The sequence below is a fragment of the Micrasema longulum genome, unplaced genomic scaffold, assembly GCF_059751315.1.
Source record: "Micrasema longulum isolate JH-2025_06_02 unplaced genomic scaffold, ASM5975131v1 h1tg000747l, whole genome shotgun sequence".
Lineage (NCBI taxonomy): Eukaryota > Metazoa > Arthropoda > Insecta > Trichoptera > Brachycentridae > Micrasema > Micrasema longulum.
The window spans coordinates 94,260-118,535 of NW_028277941.1; the positions used below are offsets into that span (position 1 = coordinate 94,260).

At 32.1% G+C, this 24,276-nt stretch overlaps 1 protein-coding gene across 1 annotated transcript in view; it reads right to left on the reverse strand.

Annotated features, from left to right (window-relative positions):
• sif (guanine nucleotide exchange factor still life) overlaps window positions 1-24,276 on the reverse strand; it is a 193,370-nt gene that overhangs the window by 42,214 nt on the left and 126,880 nt on the right. The window contains exons 7-8 of the mRNA XM_088230333.1: window positions 9,423-9,609; window positions 7,350-7,464 (exon numbers count right to left, since the gene is read on the reverse strand). Of these exons, the coding sequence (XP_088086459.1) occupies window positions 7,350-7,464; window positions 9,423-9,609 (302 nt within the window). The remainder of the gene's footprint in view (window positions 1-7,349; window positions 7,465-9,422; window positions 9,610-24,276) is intronic.

The following is a 24,276-nucleotide window of genomic DNA, read 5'->3' on the forward strand; positions in this document are numbered from 1 at the left end:
ATATCCAGTCAACCTTTATATTTGTTTTCTATAAAAAGGTTTAGGAAGAAATTCTTAAGGGCCACGCTTTGCACTTTACGAATTTTGTTACTTTTGATGTCAAAAATATGGTGAGCTGCAAATAATCGCATATTAAGACGATTCGCCCCTGCTATTTACATGTGTGTGTGTGAATGTATGTTTATGCATTACAAGTGCCTCAACTCAACACGAATTTGTTAGCGAATCGATCGTTCCTGGTTGTGTCACTATAAGCTGTGTCTCTGTACTTAATAAATGTATGTTTTATGTTGTTACAAATAATTGCAATTGGTATATCCAATGTGCTATTAGGTGCAGAGAAGCTTGAATATGAATTATTTCTAGCCATTTTACTGCGTATGTTGATTTTATGGACCAAGGAACTATTCAGAAATATCAAAGTAAAGTCGAAATACTATAAAGTATAATAACACGATCCGTATAACAAAACTGTGGTTAGTTAATTTATTAGACGTTAGAATGCCACTTACGTTGTGTTTCCACAGAGCTATTCACGTAGGATGGTAATATTTCCCCGACACGTGAAAGCCTAGATACGTTACGCGAGAAGACATACATATATGTATACATACATTATGTACAGTACATACGTTCTGTTGCTACTAGAGGTAGTAAAAAACGAAGCAGTTATTCATCCAAAACAGCCGAAACCGTTTAAAATAATAATAATACTGTTAATGTTAAGAAAAACTAGCGGTAATTAAGCTGCTTTGTGAATATCTTTCTAAAGCAGCGTTGGGAAAACCGTGGCCACCTCCCCTCCAACAAAAATTAGTCAAGACGTGTGAAACTGTTTTTAAAATAACAGTTTGGAGTATTTTGATTTTTTGCCCACGCTGCTCTAAAATGTTATTAAGAAACCGTTACACGAAACAGTTTAATTTGTAAAACGGTAACTGTGATTGCTACTCTTTTTAAATAACCGAAACGCCCACCTCTAGTTGCTACGCTGAGCTCGTATAATATTTCTACTTCTAGGTATACCTCTATTTGCAGATAAACTGCTCCGACCATCTGCTACGCCAGACGCTTCATTTAATATGTTCCAATTTATCATACAGCCAGATCTTGTTATTTTGGCTTCGTATCATGATATTTTGTTTTATGAAAACGGGACATTTTAAAGCATCAACCTTTTTCTTATTCTTCGTATTTTTCTTATCTTCTACTAATGCTTTATAAAACATTGTTTTCACCATATTAGTATAGCTTTTGCAAAACAGAATTTTAATTCATTTAATTTACTTTAGCCACTTTTTGTGGCTTGGTGGTGGAGTGGAAATTTACATATATAAAATTAATTCTATTTTAACATAAATATTTTTATCTACGCATTTATAGTCAAAGCAAAAAATAGTTAGACTTGTAGCTGATTTATTTGAAAAAAACAATTTTGATATCAAAACATATAACATACGTGGATTTATAAAAGAAATTATTACATTACACTCAATTAATACGAAAACTCTTGACCGAGTAGCAAATTTCTTATTTAATTCTTGCTATATCTAATATTAAATCTGAGGTCGGTTGAAATTAAATAAAAAATACAAGGTACAATATAATTCAAAGTTTTACTACCATTTTTGATACACACTGTAGGGATCTCTAAACCATCGTTATAAATAAAGCAAGTGATATGGCTATAAGTTGATATATAACAATTATTATACTATTTAAAAATGATAGAACAAATTGCATGTTACAAGGGATAAGATTTAAAAAAATAGCTCAGTATTGAAAAATGCTCATAAAATAAAACCGCTAACATTTTTTTCCAAATAAAATCGGGATTTAATTTATTCTCCGAAATACTGATTTTAAATTAGTTTATTAACGAAATGTCTGACATTTTGTATAAATAATAGTTCACTACCAAGCTATACGCTTAATCTACGAATCTACTGTGATAAAACATACCAACTTCTGCAGCGGGTAGATTCTATAAAATACTTTGGTGTTATCATTGATAGGAATTTGCGATAGGAAGCTCAGGTCCAGTCCCTAGACTCTAGTTTGAGAAAGCTGTGCCATCTATTCTGCTCTCTTAGAGACATTCTGGATATTGGCACTCTCAGAAGTGTGTACTTGCTCTGTTTCAATCCACTGAAACCTATGGAATAGCTGGCTGGGAGGGTTGTGCGGCATCCACTGTAAAGCCTCTCATAATATCAAAGAAATTATTATTGAGAATAATTTTCCGACGCCCTCCAACATGCCCGTCAGAACAGTTATTCCAATACATGAAGGTGCTGGGTATGAGACAACTGTACCTAAAAGAAGCACTTACACACTTCTGGTAGAACAATGAGGAGACGTCTCAGTAAAATGTCTGTACGAGGTTTTCCCAGAGCATTAATTATGTCATACCCAAAACCCGTACGACGTTTGCTCAGAGACATCTATCATTTATCGCACCGAGAGTGTTCAATATTTTGGAAGAGCGTATTAAGCTCTGAAAGCCAAAGACTGTTTTCAAGAAAGTAGTTAAGGACTGGATTTTCCTTAGTAGGAGGGATTTGAGTAGGAAACTCCTTGATGATTTTCCGAATGTTTGAGTTTACTGTTTACCATATTAATGTGCCATATATATTTATATTTTTAAAATTATTTTTCATGTTTCAGATCCTATATTTATGGTGATATACTCATGTGACAACTAATTGCTAGTCCCATCTCAACACAAGACTTTTAGTCCCATGGAGTTCGGGCTTAAGTTTCAAATAATGTACAATAAACTTATGTATGAAAAAAAATAAGTGAATTTGAAAAAACATAAAAATGTATGTCAGGGTTGAAGTATGCGGCGGGCCATCCTCTGCCTTCCCCTACGGGGAAATGACATGATAATGGGCGATCGACACATTTCTGGCGGATCGAAACTGGTTTAGCACGCAGGTGATCTTCGAACAACTGACAAAAAACTGATAATCATGGAACCCAGATTAAGGGTTAGTTTATTTAAATCAGATTCTCAACTATTAAAAATCAGCATTGTGACATAACGCTTATTATATTTGTGGTTTTACCATTTTCCTAATTTTATCTCTATTTTTCAAAAGTCAAATCCGATCACCATTTCATTCCTTTTTTGCTTGACAAACATATAAATATACAGATTTTTTTTTTACGCTGACGCAATTTTGAATCGTGGTTTACACAAAATTATCGGCTGTCAGGAAAATTTTATTGATGGTTTCATCATAGGATGTTACGTGGAGCACAAAATATACTTCTTTTATCTGAAGTTGATATGCCTCGCAGGAGACTTCATTACATTCAAGCGAGCTGCTAAATTAGGTTTTAGGACATTTTTACAACCTAATTATTTAAATTGATTTCACATTTTGTATCGTGGTTAAAATCCAGTTTCCCATCGTTTCCCAGGAAACATGGCATTGAACTAAACGTCTATATAAATCAATTTTTTGTATAGAATTTCATAAAAGTATATTTTAAATGTAATGTGTAATTTAAATTTTGAATAATAATTGCCCTCAGGCATTTTTTAAATTTAGATTTAGTAATTTGATTTTGGTCAAAGTAAATTATATTAAAGATATTACTTGGTAATATTTTATTTTTCTAATGCGGTAGTTTGAATTTCTGAAACATCTTCATTTAACTTGTCAGTAGTTTTCGTGCCCATACGAAAGCTGCCCTTTAAGTTTTTACAAACGATCACTGGATGGCATTGTTGAGGTGTGACAGCTATTTTTTAAAATCTTTTTTTTTGTTAAACCATAAGAAATAGTTTTAAAACAAATGAATTTAAGAGTTCTCTTCACTAGGGAAATCTTTTTTTTTTAAAAGAAAAACCCGATAAGCCTTTATTTTAGAGGGTTGTCGGCAGGTGGGAAAGAAAGGATGTGATAGGAAGTTATGAAAAATACACCACAACACCTAGACCAATTGAGAGAAAAATGTTTACGGATTTCTTTCTTGCAATAAATAGTTGGTGGGAATCAAATCCGCGACGCCAGTTTCACAGTTACCTGTCTGACCAACTGCGCCACGGCGGTGGCATCTGTCTTAAGTAGGACTCTGAGTTAATTAGAAAATGTGTTAGCCTACGGCATACTCTGCTTGTTATTTTTGTGATTTTATTATTAATTTACGTTTTAAACTATACTGAAATATTATGAATTTATAAATACTTTCATTTTAATCCCTATTTTATTTTTAAATTTTTAAAATAGGATTTTAATTTTTTTATTCATTAGTAAGTACATAATAATATGAAGTCCTGAATTTATCAGAAGTTGCATCCAATTTATTTCGGTACCTTTGTTGCTTTTTTGTTACAGTTTCGGTATATATATTTAAAAAAATCGTTTATGTGTTTTATTATTTTCTTTTAGTTGTAAAATCCCGTGTTAGAAAATGGGAGACGAGTTATGGTAGAGCGAGATTCGAATCTTAGATCTCCTGATCCGGAGTCCGCGATACTTCCCACGAGACCTCGAACCGTCCAAATCGAGAAATTTTACAAATTGAAAAAATCTTTTGTCTTCAGAACGCTTTGGTATATTTTTTTTCGTTTTTATAAAATGTATATGTTTTAAGATAAATGAGTCTTTTTTCTTTACCTAATATTATAAAATACTTAATGCATAAAACTACTTATCTCAAAGCACTCAGAAACTACTAATTAAATGGTCAGTAATCGTTATTTTTCACAGTTTCGGCACAGTACTGTCAAAACAGTACAGCGATATGATGAGCGTGAATGAACGCGTGACGTCAAAATGAGGTAATGCCAACTGAGAGCCGTTTTGTAAGTGTTAATTTTTAAACCCAAAAACTGTAAATGAAAACTCGTTTTGAAACATCTTTTTAACGTTATTTCGAAATGGGGAATATACTCGATTGAGGACTGTTTTTTCAAAACATGACATTCGCTTGAAACGTAATTTTTCAGGAGAGGGGTTTTACGATTCGCGTCAAATCGCGTGAACAATCTTTGTTTTAAAAAATTAAATCTTAAATTAAAATAAACCTGAAAACAATCTAATTTCTTTTATATTTCATAAGTCCAAAATAAATTTTTGAAATGACAGATATACGATAAAATATCGTGTTGATATATTTAGAAAGTGTTATGTAAAACGTGAAATAAAAATAAATAAATGTTGACAGTGATATTATTTCTTGACCTTGTTTTATAATTATGTTCCTGAGCAGGACGATGTCCATGTCCAAATCTGTCTAGCAAAACAATTTTAGCGTTTATGCCTAATACCTCATTAATTACCTCAGGCATATTATCAATGGCCTTAAAGATTTCTGTACATGTGATTCTTATTGGTACCGTGAAAATAACTTCAATGATTCCTTTTCGTACCTAAATGATTCGTTTAAGATGTGTGGCTGCAAGGGATCCCAAAGTATAAAGTACACGTCCCTTGTAGGTTCTATGAAGTCACACTTAGTCACTAACTGCAATGCAAAGCATTTTAGAAGTTCTTGTAAACGCATAAACAGCCACAAATATGGGTCGTGTCTAACGTTGAATAATGGCCTAAATACAGAAGCTGAATATGATAGAGGCAGTGGTAGATGTAGAGTTATGTAGGTCAGATTTTATGAGAAACTTTTGTTTTAGAGTCTCCTCGCTCTCTGAGCTTGACTAGTGGGGGAAATCCGTCGGAATGAAAAATATGCCATCCGTGATATATGAAAAACGTAGATATTAATTTATTTGCCACGTTTGAGCATCATCTCATATTTTGCTACAAAGCAATTATTAATCCACAAGCTTATTCTGCATTGTTTAGTATTGAATTTTATGTTCTCACTAATGTTCATGTAACAAAAAATGATCAAGATACGCTACGATTGGTGTACCGACGCAGTGCCCTATGCACCATTAGGTGCGGAAAGGAAGTGATGATGTTAGAAAAATAATTAAACCTATTCTTATTATCATTCTTAGTGGTGGGGGTCAGAGCTTTGCAAGCTCCTGACGTCACTGCAACCCGTGAAGAGCTATTGTGACGGGTCCTCGTGAATAGTTCTCGCCCTCCAAGCCCAGGTCCGTAAAGAGCCTGGCTGATGTGTAGAAGGCGAGAGTTTACATGTTGCTAAATCTCCCCCTCGAAGCCCAGATCCGTAAAGTATCGGGCTATTAGGTAGGGGGCGAGCTCTTTAACACCCTCAGGTTTAACCAGTGGTCCCCCGAGGATGAAGCTCATTTTATGACGTAAAGCATCGCATTCACATAGAATGTGGATAGGTGTTTCCTCATCTGCACTGCAGAATCTACATCTAGAAGTTTCGGAAAGGTTCATTCTAGCAAGGTGTTTTTTTAAGCTGAAGTGCCCTATAAGGGCTCTAGTGATAACCCTCACTTGATTTCGGCTGAACTTTATTAGATCGAAAGCAAAACTTTTCAAGTACCCTTTTACCAGTCGTAATGTTTTCCTTTTGAAATTTTGAAGGTGTTTCATTTGCGGTACCAGCTACAAGACATGCCGGCTGGGTGGTTAGATAAATTTGTAATTCCATTTCATTCAATTCAATTCAATTTATTTATTTTAAATATAACATATACATTACAAAAATATATTCAATCCATACATATTATAAAAAAGAAGAAGAAAAAACACGAAACACGCTTTCTTAGCTAAATAATCGTCTTTTTCATAACCTGGAATTCCATGATGGCTCAAAATCCAGGATAGGAAAACCTGCACATTTTTTGGTTTCAGTAAGTATAATTTTTCGCAAATCTGGAATATTTATTGGAATTGGGCTTGTTTAAAGGTACTGTTACAATTTTTTTGAAGAGAGCTTAAGGAGTCAGATAAAATTAGGCATTTATTAAATTTTTGACCAATATATAGGAAAGAGTTTCTCTTAAAGCCAAGTATTCCGCGGTGAAAACTGGCAAAGGTTTAGGAAGTTTGAACTGTGGCCGTCATCGTGAAAACAAATCAAGGAATCGACTCAACTTAGAGCTTGACCTGCGATGCGCAATGTGCATTGGCCGAAACTGCAATAGATATTAAACACATTGTTAGAACTAAGCAACAATTACCGTCTCGTTGACTTACATAGCTTCTGTATTTGATTTAAAAAATGTTAAAAAGCGTGTGTTTTCTTTAATTTAAAGAAAAAAAATGCATAAGCTAATTTATTTTTTTAACTTAACTTTTGGGGGGGTATTTGCTAATATCTAACCTGCTTTAAGGGAAGTTGGTTGGCAACCTCTGTTTTAGTTAAATACTATCCTTGTTACGGTCGTGTACATAAAAATGATCGTATAATATTATAATAACCATAAAATCAAGTTAAGTTCTGCTCACCTCATCATCATACATAGCGATTGTTCCTCCTGAAGTACGCTCTCCAGGTACATCATGTCAAGGTCGGAGACGATGGCTCCATTGATGACCATGATCTCATCACCTTTGATGATACCTGTTGAAGAAAACAGAACAATTATTTAGGAAATACAAACATTGGGAGTTACATAAGGTAAATATTAATTATGTCATCTAAACAAACGATAAAAAAAAAACAGTGGTCTAGAAAATACTTTTTTTTTTATTCTTACCAATATTATTCTTAACAATATTACCTTATTGTCCAATAGTGCATAGAGCATAAACACACTGCAGTGCCTCGATTGTTTGTTATACGAAATTTTCTAATAACTTTTTTTCTGTTTCAGTTAGTTCGGGGCAATGTGAAATATTATGGAAAAAATGACTTTTTTTGAGTCAACTTTGTCGGAATTCCGGATCCGGGACGTTTTGCATAAACGCTTAAAAAAGTGTTTTGAAATATTTCGTTAGTTGGCATTATTTTTAAAACGTAATGAAAATATGTACGTTAATCCTTTACACGCTACCCACATACGAAAATCGCTCTGGAAGGGTCAAGAATTTGTGCAATATATTATTATGCAGATACGTTTTTGAATATTTGTAATCGTAGGCATTAATTACTGAAGCATTTTGCCGAATAAATTATAATGAGAATGTAGGTATATAAGATCGTTTTAATGCTGACGGTAAAATCACCATTGGGTCTGGTAAATCAATATTTGTTAATATTGGTTTACCCGCTTCTGGACACCAGATAGTGGAATATTTGTTACCCCATAGTTACTTTACACACTGACGTGATTGTAACATAATTCAGGACGTGATTCAACCTCAACAATTAATATAGGCACTGGCAACATTGAAGGCACATTCTAAAATACTACATAAGTACTATGAACGGATATAATTATGTATCGATTGTTCACATTATCAGCAACGGAAAATCTTTTCGAATTAAACGTACACAACCCCGTAACGATTCTCTGAATTAATAGGTTGGTGTTGTTTTATTGTTCCATAAATTAAAATTTATCTTTATCCAAAGATGATCATCAATATATATTTTAGGTTGATAAAAAAATATAATAAATATATCATTTGTTGCATCCCTCACGTAGCGGCAACCATTATGCATAGCAATACTCCTGTCCTTAACACTGAACTCCCATTCCAGTCTTCTGCAACTTGCAATTTCAACCACTACAACTCCACATGATACAGGACTAGGCGCAAGCTTACCGTTTTAAAACTCCTCAAGATGTTCCTCACCTGTTGATGCATTGCCCCTTTATCAGCTATCAAAGATAGCAGCTGGAGGTGCGATGCAGAAGCATGGGTGAAAATCTTTACGACATCCCATCGGTTATGGGTAATAAAGAACTCACACGAGAGGTAGTATCATACATGATAAATATAGTGCAGGCATTTGGTAAAATAAACCAAAGTAGGGAACAAAATGCCGAACACTCTTCTAGTGGAACGGAAAGCCTGTTGACAACTGTCAATAGGCCGGCTTCTCCTGAAGAGTTTTAAGTGGTTTCCTCTCCACATGAGCAAATGCTGAGAAGTTACTGATTGGCCCAAATTCGTATATCCCTCCTGATCCCAACAGTTTAGATAAATTTAAAGAAATTCAATTGCAGAAAAATCCACTTTTGAAATATAAACCTTATATTATAAGCGAGGTCAATAATAAAGCAACCATATATGCGGACATCTGAATCATATAAGACTTGGCGCTAACATACCGTTCTGCATTGCAACACTCTTGACATCCACTTTGCTGACGTAGCAGCACAGCTCGTCCTGCCTCTCCACGTTCTTCGCAAGTTCTGCTTCCACACCGAACTCCCGCATATGCAGGTAGATCTCTGCAGCTCAACAAGATTTGGCATAAACTTACCGTTCTGCATTGCAACACTCTTGTCCACCACTCTGTTGCTGCCTCTCCGCGTTCTCCGCAATTTCTGCCCCCACACCAAATCCCCGCATATACTCCAGGGCGGATCTTTGCACCTCAACTAGATAGAGGACTTAGCGCAAACTTACCGTTCTGCATTGCAACACTCTTGTCCTCCACTCTGCTGACGTAGCAGCACAGCTCGTCCTGCCTTTCCGCGTTCTCAGCAAGTTCTGCCTCCACACTGAATCCCCACATATGCTCGAGGGCTGACCTCTGCAGCTCCACTTGGTACAGGATTTTGGCGCAAACTTCCACCACTTCGTGTGTATGGAGCTGGTAACAAAATAAAAAATTAAAATATGTTCATTCACAACTGCCAAGTAAAGATTTATTATAATCATTTAGATAACTTTTATTAATTTTACAAACAACAGAAAAACTAAAAAAACTGCCAGTCTTATATCTATTTAATTGTAATATAAAGACTTAAAACAGAGCAACCTTTCATGTAAAAAGCTCTACGAAAATATACGTGATACACTGTGGCAATTCCATAATAATCTTAAGCCTTGCAAATGGAAATCAGGTCTGTGCATCCACAAACATAAACAAATGGTTTACGTTCATGGCGCACCAAATGTATGCGGTAGTGTTGTGACGCCGCACTGTGGTTTATCCCTATACAAGAGGTTGGACATATGATACTGAAAAATTCAAAGTCGTAATTTCATAATATAATATTAATACACCATTCGATTTCAATGTCAAAAAGTAACAAATATGACCAGAACATGTTTTGAGACTGGACTTATAGTCAAAAAGTGATGAAAAGTATATAATTAAAAAGATATTTGTAGATTTCATATTAGCTATCGTAACTCTAGATAAATGATCATAACCCATTTTAACGACAAACAATATGATATTTACAGATTTTACATTTCACTCAATCAACTCGAAAATGCAAGTTACCTTAATCAGTAGATGCAGGCATAAATCACGTTCACCTACTAAGTTACTTGCATAGTGATCAGGTAGGTTTTGATATAAAAACATTTTTGATATATAAGGTACTTTTTGGTATCGTAAATGTACAATTTACAAATATTCACTTAAGACTCAATCTTTTATATTTCATATGATTTTCATAATATTTCAAAAAGTAGCAGCATGCGTCTTTAAGAAAACTTAGTATTTATTAGTAAGATACTGGCATAAAAATTCCAGAACAAAAAACGACCAAAGTCATGAGATATTCATATTTATATGTTGCTTCCCATACATAAAAAAAACTATTTTACTCGATTTACTCCTAAACTATAAGTCCTGCCTCAAAAATGACAAATATGTTACTTTTGAATATAGGAATCGAATGGAGTAGGTATTTAGTTTAGCAAAATTACAACTTTCAATTTTTCATTATCCTATGTCCAACCTCTTGTATAGAGACAAGTTGAGTTTCGACAAAAATTGAAGCGTCGATATTCACCAATAATTATGCATAAGTCGAGAAATGGAAGATTTCGAGGGGCGCCCTAATATAAAGTGAGCGATACTTGTGAAATTCTCGTCTTTGACAGAATATGCAAAATAGTTGGTAAATTAAATTTTATGTATTGTCCAGGGAGCCCAATGTCTCTGGATATAAACTGAGCTAATATTTTGTGCCGTCCTTTCTCATGAATGGGAAATCTTACAAGCAATCCTTTCACAGTGACTTGATTAAATTGATGTAGGATGTAGTGTATTCAAACGTAGTACATACCTTCTAATAATCCTTTCACCGTGACTTGATTTAATTAATATAGTGTAATTATATTAAATATTAACTAATATTTAAATACAAGTTATAACTTTAAAATACTTTGGACGCTTCCACTTATATTTTTGACCAATTAGCGCTTTCACCCTCTAATGGGCATATTCAGACTGGTAAATATTATACAGTGTAAGGATCATTTATACAAAACTGACATTTATCTACTTTATTACTTTTACAAATTTTTTTTCTTAATTTTTAATATTATTCCCATTTGTAAATACTAAATACAAACTTTCAAATAACTTTTTTACTTTAATTTTAAAAAAATTTCCATTTATGTTTTTTTTATTCTCTTTTTAGTACTTTCATTGATAACCTTACATATTATTATTATATAATATGGAACTTCACTGGTCCATTAGAATTAAGTCTAACTGTATAAAATATAAAACTATGTAACCGTACTGTATGTTTCCTGAATAAAAGAAAATAAATAAATAAGTACTATCATCATCATTCTCTTTCGCACCTAATGGTGCATAGGGCACTACATGGATCAAGATATGCTGCGATTGGTGTACCATGCAGTGCCCTACGCACTATTAGGTGTGAAAGGGAATGATGATGATAATACTTAAGATAAATGCCAGTTTTGTTTAAATGATCCTTACACTGTACAATATTTACCAGTTGGAAGATGCCCATTAGAGGGTGAAAACGCTCAATTGTCCAATACATAAGTGGAGGTGCACTAAGTCTTTTGGATTTATAACTTGTATTTAAATATAAGTTATAATATACATTTAAACAGTATAATTACTATGGGTTTGCACCAAGAATTGAAAGCAAATAAATAAAATCGGGTTGAGGTCCCGTGGCTAGTGTTGCGGACTCACGGATCAGAGGTCCGAGGTTCGAACCCCACTCTACCCCAACTTAATTTCCATTTTCTAATAGTGAGTTATTTACGTTGAAAATGGCCAGCAAAATTTTAATATTTGGGTACATTATAAGAACGCTTATATTTCTTTTTAAAAATATATATATATATATATTTAAAAAAATTATCTAGTCTAGTTAAACGTAGTACCAAAGTACAAAAAATTCTTTCAGTGCTAAATAGTAGTTTATATTCTTTAAATAAGCGGTGCAAAACGCATGATCATGGGATTTATATTTTGGTAACTTATATGAAAGACATCTAAGTTTAGAAATTTAAACATTATTATAAAGATAATCTAATTTGATGTTACAAAATGTACAAAATTACTATAATGGACATAGGCTATTGTAATGCAGTAAATTCAGTTTTTGTCACCATTTGTGTTTGCAAAAAAAATATATACACACGAAATTGAAAACTTTAAAAGAGTTACTCGTTTATTGACACAAAAACATTGCTTTTTAGTATGAGTGAAACCGATAGGAAGACCCAAAGTCTTTTAAATGGTTTTCGGGTATGTTAAGGAAGTACTTGAAAAAAATGCATAGGATCTTCACAGTGAAGGGGGACTAAGTGGCATTATTTTGAAATTGTGTCAAATAAAATATAAACCAACCATATTTTATGTACATATATTAACACTGAAACATTTTGAATGAATTAATTATAAACATATTATGCCATAAAAATTACAAAACAAAAATCAACGTATCTAGCAGTGTGTACAAGTACATGATAATTTTGCAGAAACTTAAAGTTATATATTTAAAATAAAAGTATTCACGAATTTAAAACGGAGAAAGAGTAATTACGACTACTTATTAAGTAGTTAGGTACTGTTAAATACAATATAGGTTGTTAATAAAATTAGGAAAATAATCAAAGGTTAGAACCAATTCGGAACTACATACTAGTACTCGTATGTAGGTACCAACTACAAAAGATGACTTAAAAATATAATAAAAATAATCCATAAAATATTTAAACACTGTTTTCTAACAAGATTTGCATTTGTAGATGGTCTAGTAGTACCAAAATTTAAAAATAAATATTGACAGCGTACGTTGGATTATATTGTCCCAAAAATATTTAATACGCTGCCACTTGACTTAAAAACCTGTCATAATAAAAATAAAATGATGTTTTTATTACGAAAGTGGTTAGAAGATAACATTTCTGTATTGAATTATTATTTATATAAAACTTAAGAAACTCAGTATTTTTATCTTTCGTTACATACATTTTTATTATATTCTTTCTAATCATTTCATTTCTTTCTTTCAAATATTACTAACATATTTTTGATCGTAATTTTAATAGCTATTTAAAATTTTTGTTTTAAAGTTACAAATTTAAATTTTTGATTTATTTTCTTTTATTTTTTATGTAATTTTGATTGCATTTATGAGCACCTCAATATTTTCATATATTTTTCTAAAGTTTCAAATATATTCAGGAATATATTTATTTTTTAATTTAATTGCATTTTCTTTCTTTATTTTTCTACTTTTTAAAAAATATTTTAAACCATTTTATCTGGTTTATTTGAGTTTGTTTTTCTTTCTTCTTAATACAATTTTTTTTTCAAACCATCAAAAACATAAGTAATATTTCTTCATTATTTTATGTGTACAATATTATGCCTGTACTCTTGAATCTTAATGAAAACTAATGTTAAAGCACCCCACGACAACCTATTATTTAATAGATTATAGGGACAAACTAGTTTTAATCTTATATTTTATGTTTTTCTCACATAAAGAATTAATTTTGAAAAAGGATATTTTATTGAATAAAGACTAAAAAAAACAATATTTCGAGTTTGTCCAAATTTTTGTAGACACGACTGGATTCAACTCCCTGGAGAGCTGTTAATACTAACCTATTACAACAGAGATAAGGAACATTAAAAAAGGGTATAGAGAAGTCAAGGCATTTACAGGGCTTATGACCTGTCACGCTAACATTCAGCATTCTGCCTTTATTCGAACATCTATTTTCCTTGCGTTCTTTCATCTATTGATGTTTATGAAGTTATGGAGTTTAAAAAAAAACAAGGCCATCTCCTGTACCAGTGCCTTTGATTACGCTAGTGCGAGGAAGAAAAAAAAACAAAAATGGTAGTTTTAAAGGCTTGCTTTAAACCTTTCGACTGTGGTTCATTCCCGTCCACGTTTAAAAAATCTTCACCGATCCATCCTATTTCTTTCGGTCACTTTCTGTCCCGACACAATTTCAAAAATATTTCCCGCGAAAGGGTAAAATCTCTTGGCAAATTGCGAATTTTTGTGGACTGCAAGGATTTCAAATCTGCCAACGATTTTTCAAATTCTGTGACTATTACGAACAACAATTTTAAGGCGTTAATTCCCTCCTACCAAATCACTTGTTTGGGTTTAATTAAAAGAGTTAGTTAGATTATTATTTTTGAATGTCGGGTTCCGGAAAGATACGGAAAACTTTTCAAAGTCCGACGACTAAACTACTTGGATACGAAATCTGGATCTGTAATTTGGAAGCCTTCTCAGTCGGCAATAGTGTATTTTGAAGGTCAGTCAATACCCCCTCATGTTTACATTTAAAAAAAATCTCCAATATTTTAAGGCCCACAGCCAGTTTTTCGTAGGAATCTCACTCAAAGATCCCGAGACTTCTTTATAACGCTCTTATTAAATCTCACTTAGAAGATGCTTCATTTTTGCTTGAACCACTACCTAAACATTTGTTCAGTACAAATCACTTATTGGTCTTATTTTTGACTGCATGAAATCTACTCAAACCATTATCTTACCAACGCATCCATTTTCAAAATCATCGTGTTTTGTATCTTAATATCTGCATTCCATCTGCAAATTTTTTTCTCTTCGGCGTAACAAAAATCACTCTTCTCTTTCGATTAGTCACGAGCGTTTTTCCAATTTTACGACAAGATTTTTCGATATCATACTTTCTCAATGTATTCCTTTCTATATTTTAGTATTTTCTCAAACGTGGAAATTTGTTTCGATCTTGGCTTATAAAAATTTCGAATTACTCGCAGATCGATTTTTTCTGTTATATTGAATTTTCAGAAGTTATTCACTGTAAGTGGCCCGGTCACAAGTACATATTTACCGATGGTTCTAAATCAAATACTGGCGTTGACGCTTCCGTCCTTTGTAAACTAGACAATTTATTTGGTACTTTTAACTCCCTTTGTTGCTCTTTAATGTTAATGCTTCATCATCATCATTCCCTTTCTGCACCAAATAGTGCATAGGGCATACTGTATTGGTGCGCCAATCGCAGCATATCTCGATAAAAAATAATTCAATAATGTTTAAGTATGTCTGCTTGCAGACTGGCTGGATTTCCTCCCTAGGGAGTTATTCATATTTATAATAATGTTTTTCCTCTTTGTTAAAATGAATTAACAAAAAAAAAATGTTATGTCATGGTAAGATGATCAGTCTCACGATTAAGGTACCAGTCCAGAGACTATGAAATATTCTAGTGTGAAAATTTTAATGCTCAGTAAGTGCATAGTAATTCTTATATTTTTTTATTCGCACTCTGTAATTTTTACAGATTCGCTGAATTGTCTAAAATTACTCCAGTCATCCCCATTTTTCCGAATTTTTCCTTTATTATCTGTTATGTTTTTGCTTCTCTTTTCAAATCAAATAACAATGCCAAAAACGTTGTTTTCGCCGGAATGCCAAGCCACATTGGCATATCAGGTGACAAAAAAGCGGATCTTGTTTCTGATAACTTTTCCAATGAATTAATTATGATTTGTAATATTTGCTACATTGTAACAGTATGTTTAAATTATTTCTGTATTTAGAAAAATATTTTTTCTTATTTTTCTTTGTTAACATAAAATGTTTTATAATTCAGCTTTTTTTCCCTTTGATTTATTCCCTAAAATTGATAAAACTTATTATGTTTAATGTTTTTGTTAAATTTCGTTATGATATTTTAGACCATATGTTTAATCCACCTTAATTAATTTAACTAAAAGTAAAACTTTTTTGTTAAATCAGCCCCATCAGGTTTTAGGTGAGTCTTTTCTGATAGTGTTATTTTCTATTGTTTAAAATGTATTAGTTTAGTTATGTGTACATTATAACAAATATCATTAATTTTATGTTATTCTTGTATATTCGCATTATTTTCACCTTTATGTAAATGTTGGTATTATTCGTCTTTTTTGTTTTTGTTGTTTTACGCTTATCATAATTTGTACATTCACGAAGCTTGTCTTTGGCCAACATTATCATGTTTTGGTTTATCGACGTTATTAAGACCCTAATAAAGGAGAAGAAAAGTACTCAGTAAAATTCCTGATCAAAAGAAGACAAGAACTCCATATATCCTTTAAAAATTCAAAATAATATGCAAATTAAAGAATAAAACGTTTATATAACATAGCAATACATTGGTAATAAAATTCTTAAGAAGGATTTAGAAGGCTAAAAAAATAATGGCCGTTTAATCAACAATCAAATAACCTTTTAATGTAGCCCATTATACGATGTTTCATTGAAATGGTTAACTTTGAGAAAATTCAGACTACGTCTCTTTTCAACAATGTTTGATTATGTCCAAATGCTTGCAGACTGGCTGGATTATCTCCCTAGGGAGTTGTTCATATTTAAATTTATTTCAACAGAGGGAAAAAATTTTTGAGAAGGGAAAATGGAAGTCAAGGCATTTACAGGGCTTATGACCTGTCGTTGGCTGGTTTAAGTGGCCACCTTACACACTGTGTAACATGCACCATTCTGCCCATGTTTGAACATCCACATTTCCTCAACTCTTCCATCTGTTGACTTTTGTGAAGTAAAAGAGCTGAAACCGACAGGTCATAAGCTCTGTAAATCCCTAGACTTCCATATTCCCTTCTCAATTTTTTTTTCCCTCTCTGTTGAAATAAATTTAAATACGTCGCATTTCCCTACCCTCCCTTTTATTAAGTGTTGTTCTCACATTTTTTCATTATAATCAGTGAACATTTGTGTTAGCATTTAATAGCGTGTTCAGGACGTTGGTTTTATATTTTTGTGTAACTACTAAAGTTAATTATTTTCCTTCTTTTAAAAAACACGCACTATCCTGGATTCAAACTAAAGATATGAACTCTTTTTTTCTTTGATATATTTTGTTGCCATTTATTAGTAAGGAATATTTTTATGTTTTTTTATATATTTTATTTCCTTCTTTAATTACTATATAAAAGAATACCTTTGAATCTCTTACAGAATATTTTCTTTTCTCTTTATGTTACATAAAAATATTAAAACTGTCTATTTATTATATGAGCAAAAATTCATAAACATTTCTTGTATACCCACGAACAAGCCATGCCAATGTGGGATTTTTTGTTTACTATTTTTACTGTTAATATGTATTTCATTTCTAAATAATTATCCTTTATTTTGTAATACTTTGTTTTACCTCTTATGTAAACTGTAAAATAATACATTTAAAAAAAATAAAAAAAAGTTTTGAGTGGGATTTGCACGTTAGTGTAATTAGTGTCCGGACGAAGAGACAGGGACGTCTCTAAACCGGGAGATATATAAAAGTATGTATATGGTTATATACAAATATTAACTAACATTTATTGAAATGTCGACCACAAAGTTAATGCTTGAAATAATAAGTTTTTTTATCTTGTTGGTTTATGAAACGGTGGTTGAATTTTGAGAATTCTCCCAATCTGAGAACACGTAAAGCTCGGTGTCGTGTCAATCAATAAGGATTTAATCAAAGTTAGGATACGCTGGGATTATACAATCATTTGTGAGGGGAATTTATGATAGCTAAAAAGCAATTAATTTTATAAAATGTAAAAAGCAAACTCCTCTTTCACTTTACTTTAGAATAATAAAAAGGTTTGATGGAGTGAAACATCAAATCCAGCAACTAGCATCATCTTGTTGAACGAAGTTCAGTTTTACAAACTCTGGAAATTGGAAATGAAAAGTTTTGTTATATTTATTTCACTGTGATTTTAATAACATCTTTTATATCACATAAAAAAATACATTGAATGATGATATCACTTTAAGTGATGAAATTTAAATACATAAGTTATTTGCTCTTTATATGGATCGTCAAAAAAGATAGAAAATAACACAATATTTTGAGTCCAAATGTTAGCAGATATGGTGTGGATCTCACCCCCGAGGTAATTACTAGGATTAACATATTACAAACAGGGATGAAAAACTTAACGCTCAATGACGTAACATAAGCCCTGTAAATGCCCACACGTCTATATTCCCTCCAGTGAAATGATTTCCATTTCTGGTGTCATATAAAATTTAAAAAAAACCCATAATAAACGCTAGATTCATTTTATGTCATTTAAAAGAACTTACTTCTCCAAATAAAATAGTAAAAGACAATGACGATGAAGAATGACAGATAATGAATTCGATTATCACTGACAATAAAATATCATGATTCATAAATTTGTGTTAACTTTACATTTCTAAAGCTCCACACCTATCTAATTATAACCACATTATGATAAACTACTTAAGAAGTCTTCAAAATATTCCCATGAATTACGCAATATGTTTAGTATTCACAAATATATGTATATGTAATACATATATGTTTTTTTATGATCATTTAAGTTTATTTTGCTTATCATGTTTACGATGATAATTAGGTTAATTACGTTTTTATTTTCTCATTATGTTAACTATGTTAAATAACTAATTTAAGGCATGTTTTGTTATACTTATTGTAAAATGTTTCCCTCGGCAGGGGATTCGCCAGTGAGGGAACATTATTCTGTATAAAAAATTTAAAAAAACAAAATTGTAAAAGTATAAATAAATAAATACTGCCCTGCTAAGGCTAAAAGTTATATCTGCTGAGTTAAAAATTTTACAAGAAATTACTGTTTTTTGCTTAGACGATCAGATTTCTTTTTTTTTGTTTAAAATATTTTTTTACTAGAAAATATCTCATATTTGAGAAGCAAAAATGTCTCGGCTTAGTAAACATATCTATTGCAAAAAAAGAAAACGCCAAATATTTTTTTTTTTACGACTTTTAGGCTAAGCAGGGCAGTAAAGGTACATATCAATGATTAAGCGCGTATTTATCAGGAATATTCCCACATAAATATGTTTGGATAATTTATATAGCACTATTTTTGTGAAAATGACCTCAAGGGCGCTGTACAAGAAATAAATAGCCCAGCACGTCTTGCAGTTACAGAGCGCATGGACGGTTGGGATTCTAGTTCCTCGTCTCCAATTATGATATCAAACAGTTATGATTAATAGGAGCTCGATAACAGCACTTCTTGCAGCTACAGAGCGCATGGACAGTAAGAAATCTAATTAATACCCTATCTTAATTTTTTATTTTTATTTAACAGTGAAGTTTAAAGCTTTAGTGATATTTCAAATACTAAATAAAAAGCAAATTTATAATAGGAGAATTAAAATAACAACAAGTCTTGCAGCTACTGAGCGCATGGACGGTTGAAATTCTAGACCCCATTTACTAAATTTAGATATTTGATAGTTGATAACATTTACAAAATATGATAAATGTAATATGATAGCTAACATCACAAAAAGTCTTGTAGCTTCAAAACGCATTGACAAGTGGAATTTCAACAACATAAGAATGATTTTAAAAAGTTAACAATAAAAATAATTTTTTAAAAACACAATAATAATACATCGAGCAAAGAACTAGTAAGTATGGCAATTAAGTGAACATTCGTACGACTATTCCAATTCAATCATTCCAAAGGGACCTAAATGGCAAAGTTTTGATTAGATCATAGTACGCGTAATACGTCCGAGAGCCAACATAATAACCTGAGGTTTATGGGCAGTAAGACAGATATCCAGAAGCTACGATGCAGACATCAGAACGGTTGTATAAGGGTACACTGTGGAATCCTTGGCATCGAAAAGACTCGAGAGGCCACTCGCAAGAAGAAAGCCCCTGATTTTACCAATTTCCCGCTCATTTATGGCAAAAGGAAAATAAGAAGCAGGACCCTGCAACTGTGGAATGACCGTTATTTGAATGAAACTGCCGGATAAATTACAAAATTGTTTCTCTCTACCATTTACCACGCCTTTGATTTCAGAAACTGGTTTTGAGCTTACCCAAACCCTTACGGGTCACGGTGGGTTCATGAGCTACCTGCATCGCTTCAAGATCTCTGACAGCGACAACTGCCCATGTGATGATGAAACATCTCAAGATGTCCCTCACCCGTTGATGCATTGCCCCATTTTTCAGCTTTCAGAGACAACAGCTGGAGGCGCGATGCGGATGTTTGGGCAAAGACCTATGCGACATCGGATCGGTGATAACGAGGAATTCATAAGGGAGTTAGACGCTCACACGGTCAAGTTTATGCACGTCGTTTGTTAAATAAACCAAAGTGGGACTACAACTGCTAAAAACTCTTCTACTGGAACGGAAGGCCTGTCGATAACTGTCAATAACCCGCTTCTCTTAAAGAGTTAAGTGGTTTCCTCTTCGTTAAAGCAAATGCTAGAAAGTTTCCGTTTGGCGTACTATAGAATATCTTTCTTAATCTCAACACTTAAAGATAAAATAGAAGCTTATCGAAAGCAGAAAAATCCACTGTTATGAATCATAGGCCTTGTATATAATAAGAAAGGTAAATAATAAAAAAACAACCTGCGGTAATCACTACAACTATGTAACTCTAACCCTGCAATGCCCAATTTTTCTAGTTCTAACTAAAATATATTTTAATGTTTATTTTCTTATGAAAATACTAGGAAAAATAATGGAAAAAATATTTAAATGTTTTCGGTTTTTATTTCATTTTTTAGTATATGTGGTCAAGGTTAAAGGTTGAAAAAAAGGTCAAAAAATACAAGAATCTAAGAAAAACCAGAAATAACGATTCCTATCAACATCTTTTTATTAAATAATAAAAGTTGCGGAAATAATTATAACTTCAAATATTTACTGGTGGCGACTAGTAGCGAATACTAGTCGGTACAAACCGATGTATTTATATCAAAACTTGAAGGTGGGGGGATCGGTAGTGTATCTTTGTAACCGCTCTGGAGAATTTATCTTCAACGTTGACGTCATAATGAAGCTTTTTCTATTTAGTGCGTGTAGCATGACGTACGCTTTTCTTTGTTAGATATTGATATACCCACCCAAAACTTGACGGTGGGGTCCTATAGCGTATCTTCTAAATCACTCTAGATAATTTATCTTCAACTATACCGTCATGGTGAAGGTATGAAGTCTTTAGCTTCTTATTATAGTTGCGGCCCAGTAATGGGCTTATTTAAAAATACTAGGCACTGTTCTTTTATACTTAAAGTAATACAAAATTCAATTTTTTTTATGAATAACATTGATAGGAGTAGTGATAACTATCGTAAAATGATAATTATTTAGAATTGATACATCGGAGCGTGACTTGCAGATAGGTATTATACCTACTTACATGTACACTAAAACAACATGCAGAGAGGATCAAGCTATGATAGGGCTGCCAAAATTTGCAATTATCGTGGAATATTTTTATGAGCTGATAAATTAATTTATTGAGAAACAAGGGATCAAATAAAGGATCAAAGTCTAGTAATTTGAATAAAGATTAAAACTAACAATTCATCGGATGCGGCGACAGCTTTAAGGTACAAGTCTATGATCTTTAGTTGAGTAAGTGTAATGGGGTGGCTTTGACCAGTTTTTTACTATATACCTTTTTAAAAGAGAAATTGAAATATACATAATAAATATAAATATAAATACATGATATTTCATTTTCTCTGGACTGTTACCTGAAGCGTACAACTGATCATTTTACCTTTATGTAACGAAAATAAGCAAGATACTCTGCGATTGGTGCGCCAATGCAGTGCCCTATGCATTATTAGGTACGGAAAAATAATGATAATTATTAAATTTTTTAATTATTCTGGAAATACTGGCTGAAATGCTTTTCAGGATGGTTATATTATATTATCCATTCCATAGTGTTCCAAAACACATTTTGTAATGGTTGGAAGCAGCCCGAATCTTTTTAAGAGCATTTTCTAGTATTTGAGCAAATATTTTTTGTATGCCCTACTTTAAAACTTTATCTTATATGTTAGAATCATGTCGCTCACAAAACAAACATGTAAAAAAATCAATTTCAGCTCATTTTAGAAAACATCTTATTATTTGTTACATAAAAATTAAAATATGCAAATAATCAGAATAATAGACATTCGGTGATATAAATACAAGTGATGTCAAGACAATGCAAATTACACAAAACTACTTTTATTATTAAATACATATTTAAAAAACTAACAGATTAGTCTACCACTGAATTTAAAAAAAAACAGCTTCACAACTTTACAACGAATTTCTTAGAATCTTATTTGAAATAAAGTTAATGACATTTGCATTTAAAGCGTATTCCGCATTTTTGTATGAAAAACAGTTAAAAAATTGCCAGAGGTTGCCAAATTATGGACAGAAGAAAAATGTTTCCACTGATCAAAACCACCTTACGATTCAGATGTCGCCCCCATTTTACGGTAGCCATTAGCTTCAAGGAGAGGGGAAAAAATCATTGACAACAATACGCTTTTGTTTAAATTTTTAATTGGCATTATCAAAATTTTAAATAAATGCATGGTACGTGGCAGAGGCGTGCGGTGGGGTTTTGATTAGGGAAGCAATTAATATATAGAAAATTGACACATAATAATATACACTGCCCTTTAGAAATTGAAGACAAACTGAATACTAAATACGTATGATCAGAAATAATAACAATAATTTTACATGTCAAGTAATCAATTGAATTAACAAATCAACCAACTGCACTATATATACTTTAGTAAATAACTGCTAAGTATTTTGTGACGTTATATTTTATTTTACTTAAATGCAGTGAAATCCAAATAGATATATATTAATATAGATATATATATATATATATATATATATATGTATATTATTTTGTTAAAGAACACGGCTTTTCAACGAACAAGAAAGAAAGATCATGAAAAATCAATATAATAGAATCTAAACCTTTTTTAAAGCAAATAAACATTTTTATTAATGTAATGAATAAATTAAGTTCTACATTTTATTCTGTTTTTCTACTCCAACTCAAAATAATTATTATAATATTAAGTTCAGTGCCAAAATACTATCATTGCATCTGTGCTACGCGGCGCGACGTTACGGTCGCATCGCGTCAAAACTACATAAAAAAATATGCGAAAAAATAATGTATCGGTATGTTCCGATTGCTTCCACAGCCTTGTAAGAATTTTATTTTGCGCCTGCCCGCGCATTGCACGTTCAGTACGGTGCTAGAACGGAATTTCTATTTGGTTCCATCGTTCTTCGCTTGAGATCGATACGCAGCCAGCCAGTAGCAAGTACGCGCCGATCAGTACGCGCATGACAACGTTGACGAACGTTTGCGCATGGGGGTTATGTTGTTTTTTAATAAGGCGGTATTGAAACTTTCGTAATTTATCGCGATAACTTATAAAAAAAATATTACATTATTTCCTCATAGTAATCTAAATATTAAGTATTATGACTGATAATTAATTTATTGAACATGAAGTTTTAAAATCATTGTTTGGTTAAATTAAGGGAAATCAATGGTTTCATACGTTCCATAAACGGATCGCGCATGGTTCGTGGCGTATTGTTAGGTGGATTTGTTTGATCCAATTTATTACCAATTGAATAAAATGGCTTGCAAATGAAATTTATAAATAAAATTATTGATTATTAGGGTTTTTGTAAACACCAAAGTCTTTGAAAAATCCTTTATATGTACAATATACATATGTTAAATCCGATATTCCTCGTTCGTGATATTACAACATTAACAGCTTTATTTTGAAAAATTGCACAATCTTTTCACACAATTCATTGAAGTTGACAAAATAATTTAAAAGACAAAAAAAAACACTCAACGATGAGATAAAAAGATATTCCACGAGCAAAACTGGCAAAATTCGATGTTTTTTTGTATAAACTAAATAATATAGATTAATGGGTGATTAAATCGAATAAAACCAAATATAACCTTACCCAAACATTTCATTTCATCCATTCTTCTCTCGCTTTCTCTCTTCCCTGACATCGGTGACTTCATTATTCAATTCAATTCATTTATCATCGCTCTACCATAATTTTCCAACGTTTTCATTTATTGAAGAAGCTCATTTCCCCTTATACATAATGAAAGAATTCAATGATGACATTTTATAAAATTGGAAAATATTTTTTTTATAAACGTAAATTT